The 4,492-nt window shown below is 41.1% G+C and overlaps 1 protein-coding gene across 1 annotated transcript; it reads right to left on the reverse strand.

Moving 5' to 3' along the window:
• Positions 1 to 2,512: 2,512 nt before the first annotated feature.
• On the reverse strand, positions 2,513 to 3,252 carry LOC119306540 (basic blue protein-like). Its single transcript, XM_037582729.1, has 2 exons — positions 3,006 to 3,252; positions 2,513 to 2,917 (listed from the first exon to the last, which is right to left on the reverse strand). The coding sequence occupies exons 1-2, from the start codon at positions 3,172 to 3,174 to the stop codon at positions 2,718 to 2,720; spliced, it is 369 nt and encodes a 122-aa protein (XP_037438626.1). The 5' UTR covers positions 3,175 to 3,252; the 3' UTR covers positions 2,513 to 2,717.
• Between the last annotated feature and the right edge of the window lie 1,240 nt (positions 3,253 to 4,492).

Here is a 4,492-nt window from a genome sequence, read left to right on the forward strand (position 1 = left end):
AGACTTAGGCCAAGGACACGCTTAATGCAACAAAACGTTGCAACCGATTTTAAAACGCAAAGAAATTCAGAGGTCGGCTGATTTGGGGGAGACAACAAGATGGTCAGAAATGGGCCTAATACATTTTGGTTAGCGCAACAAATCATTACCTGGGCCAGGCCCATCCTGCTAGTACTTTGTTGAAGGTACAAACTATACCATTTTCTGTGTCTAAAAAAAACTATTCCATTTTCTACAAAGTTCCACGTTTCCAAATAAGACTCTTGAAAAATGGACTAGCCCAATAATGACCACGACCAAGAAAACTTTGATGCGAGACTTAGTCCAAGGACACGCTTAATGCAACAAAATGTTGCAACCGATTTCAAGACGCAAAGAAATTCAGAGGTCGGATGATTTTGGGGAGACAACAAGATAGTCAGAAATGGGCCTAATGCATTTCGGTTAGCGCAACAAATCATTACCTGGGCCAGGCCCATCCTGCTAGTACTTTGTTGAAGGTACAAACTATTCCATTTTCTGTGTCTAAAAGAACTATTCCATTTTCTACAGAGTTCCACGTTTCCAAATAAAAATAAATGACACTGTAGTACTCTGTTGAAGGGGTACCCTATGCTATCGCATCATGGATTATTTATCCTGTTGTCAATCCTGGCGGTACAAAAGACAAGCATGATTCATTCAGAGTTCAAGCGCACTTGCAAGTTCCACCCGAAAATGGTAAAACTGCATAGCACCCGAAAACGATTTCTTTGGTGGTGATGAGCACCAAAGTGCTAGAGTTTGTGTTTTTCTTGATAGGGCTTGGTGCACGACATAACTCATGTTATGTTGTATTTTTTTGGATCAAACCTAATCGATGTGGTGGTTTTTGGATGAACTATCTGCATGTTTTAATTTGAATTATTTGATTGGATGAACTATATGTATGTTTATGGTTGATTTGTTGTGTATGTTGAATTTAAATCATGCAAATGATTGATGAAATACCATATGATTGTTTGAAATGTATGTTAAAAAGGATAGAAGAATTAGTCAAAAAGATTTTAAGGAGTTAAATATAGGGTTTGGTTAGGTTTGACCACAATTTAACTCCTTAAATCTAAAGGAGTTAAGTTTAGGAAGGCATATAAGGAGTTACTCCCTTTGTTACTATATGTACGGTGTATTTGTTTTTTGATAACAATGTAAGGTGCATTTCTTCTAATTCATCAAAAATTCAGCCCTCTAGAAAAAAGGAAAGTATCTCTCCCCTGATTGCGTGTATCTCTCCTCGTAAAGAAAAAAAAGAAAATATCTCTCTCCTAATTGTGTGCATCTCTTACTTTTCTAACCTAAATGATTTACTTACCATTAATCAAGATTTAGCCAAGGTTAATTTTTTCATAACTTGTGTATAATTATGTGTCTTGGTCATCGTGCCGAAAATTATACACCTTACATAAAGGAATGGAGGGAGTAAATTATAAGAGTTGACTAGAGATGCTCTTAGTGTTTGTTAATAAGATGACATATTGGGTAGTTTCAAAGGAACTCCGAGGAGAGAGGGCTATGGTGGGTGAAGTGGAGCAGGTGAAGCAACCATTTCTCTGCTCCAGTAAAATGAACTAGATGCTACTCCAGCTCCAATCCACTAAGGAATTGAAGTTGAGGTGTTTGAAACAACTCTACTGAAATCATGGAGCGGAGCAATCCAAAACCTACCCTCAGTCCGACAAGAACCAACCAGGAGCATATCCTATATGTGAAGGTCGACCGTGTTACTGGATTGGCGGATCTAGGGCTTGTTTGGTTTGAGCCCCGGCCGGGGTGCCTGAAAAAAGTCAACGCCCGGAACGAGCCTGAGAGCGCCTGTGGTTTATGCCTGGTCAGGCTGGCCTACGAGAATAACGTTTGGTTGATGCCCTGGCCTGGAAAAGCATTAGAGAATATTTTATAGGACCAACAGTACCCATAGCTGTGGAGCCCTCTGGCCCAGCTGAATATTTTAACACTAACCCATTGCCAGGCACCCACCAGGCTTGTGAAATCGGTGGCCTAGCCTCAGGCTAATGGTGGCGCCTGGATTGACCCAGGCTAATGATGACGACATGCTTTTTCAGGCCAGGCATGTTGTCAAATACTCAGGATACCATCCAAACAAGTCCCAGGCAGGTTTCAGGCACGTTTGTGGTCAGGCACATGTTCGCCAGGAAGGCAACCAAACCGACCCCTAGTTTGTTAAACTGACTCGACAACCAGGGCTCTGGGGCACTAGTCCTTAAGGGCGCGTGCACGAAGAATTCTCGGCAGTAATGGACAAGGTCATGCCGGCTCCGGCAAGCGGCGCGGGAGCGGCTCGTTCTGGCGGTAGTGGTGGTTTGATGGTCCAAGAACCTTTATGTAATTTTTATTATGTCTGGGATGCTTTGTACTTTTGGTGAACTATTTAAAAAAAAGACTCCGAATTCAATTGACTGTGATAGACCTTCATAACCATTTGCCCTAAATGTTCAGAGTATGGTTGGTAGAATGGTAGAAACTTATGTCTACTCATATATTTCCAGTAGCTAGTCCAAATAGATGTTGGTTTATCAAGGTTCCATGAAAACATGATGCAGACAATACACTAGGATCATTTTATTTCTTCTATCTATCACCGATTCATCATGAGGTAGCACACCATAAAGACTTGGAAAAAAATATAAACACAAAGACACACATATGCGCGAGATCTATTAAGCAGTGACGGCGATCTTCATGCCTTGCTGGCAGTGACCCGGACGGCTACAGATGAAGAACGCTTTGCCTCCGCGGACGAGCTGGATGTGGTCATTGCCGGAGGTGTAGGTCCTCGACGGGCCCGAGACCCTGCATGAGTTGTAGTCGCCTTCTCCCACCTGCACCACGTTGTGCATACTCGGGTTGTACTTGAACACTGCGTGCATTAGTTCAAACAAGAATACAGATCAGAACACAATATATACATCGAGAACAACCAATCACTTGATCTTTAGAGTTCTCACCAAGCACGTCGCCGGACTGGATGTGCTTGCCACGCTCCCATCCGGAGACGCCGAAGCTCCATCCCTTGTTGTCACCAACGGTCCACTCCTTGGCATGGACGACGATGGTTGCATAGCAAACGGCTAGAAGCAGCACCAAAAGGGTGGGTACCATGGTTCCCCGTGCCATCGATGGTGTTGCTCTTGACTTCTTGTTGCTACTGAAGATCAGAAGAACCAAAAAAAATAATGAAATAGTGGTCGATTCCTCAAGTGATGGCTTGCGTTCAATCTCCTTCTCATATGATATATATAGGCGGTCAGCTAAAATCATTGTTTTAATGTGCTCAAATAATGAGAATCTTGCCTTAAATGAGACAAATCAACAATTGTGATATGCAACATTAGGTAGTATATGCTAGCAAATCCTCCAACTTATATAATCTGATCTTGGATTAATGGAAATGAACGAGGATGCATTTATTTCCTACTTTCAAGATTTAGTAAATATTTCTTTTTCCTAGATGCATTAGTTGTATATCAGATATTTATAGATACTAGTATTAGATGATATAATTGTAATAAGAAAGTTTCAAAATACAAAATTATTTTTTATAAGGAGAAGTCCCTAATATTGACTTTTCAACCATAGCTGCTAAAGCGATTGGAGGCCATGATTTGCGATTGTTTAGTCTCAAATAATTTGAAATAGACAGGAACATTTTTAAAGGGAGTTTAAATGAATTTCAGAAGTTGTAAAATTTAATGCATTGTGTTCATATAAGAATTTTAGGCTAGGTTAATTTGGAACAATTGAAAAAGAAAAGATCCCCAATTGGTTAACGAAGCAGTAAAGCTGGCGAGATCCAGAAGGATCAAATTGAGAGGAAAATTTGTGAGACTTACCAAGAACTTGTAGCCACTTGGGACGGAGACAATGACCTCAAAAGACGCCCTCCATGAAAACTCTGCAACTACTCCTGATCAACGAAATTAGCCCTAAACTAACCATCCTGGCAAAAACTGGAATGACCTACTGATAACTCACAAGTATAGGGGATCGTGATAGTCTTCAAGGATAGTGTTTTACCCAAATTTATTGATTCGACACAAGGGGAGCCAAAGAATATTTATTAGCCTTAGCAGTTGAGTTGTCAATTCAACCACACCTGGGAAATTATATTTCTGCAGAAAAGTGTTTAGTAACACAGTAGTTTGATAGTTTTGATAGTAGTTATAAGAGTAGCAATAGTAACAGTAACCGTAACAATAGTAGTTTGTGATGATTTTAAGAACATGAGCAATCACTGGTACATTGAGGTGCTATACAAACGGTTTTAACCCCTTTTCGCGACGACGTTTGGAACCGTCACCTAATGAGTGTGGACGATTAGGGGGTCCTTCCCACATGACCCAGAAACCATCGGGGATATGCCCTCCTGGCACACACGCTCGACAAAATGAGGTCGTGTGCGACCGGCGAGCGAGCAAATACAGTTATACGTACA

Source organism: Triticum dicoccoides, chromosome 5B (assembly GCF_002162155.2).
Source record: "Triticum dicoccoides isolate Atlit2015 ecotype Zavitan chromosome 5B, WEW_v2.0, whole genome shotgun sequence".
Taxonomy (NCBI): domain Eukaryota; kingdom Viridiplantae; phylum Streptophyta; class Magnoliopsida; order Poales; family Poaceae; genus Triticum; species Triticum dicoccoides.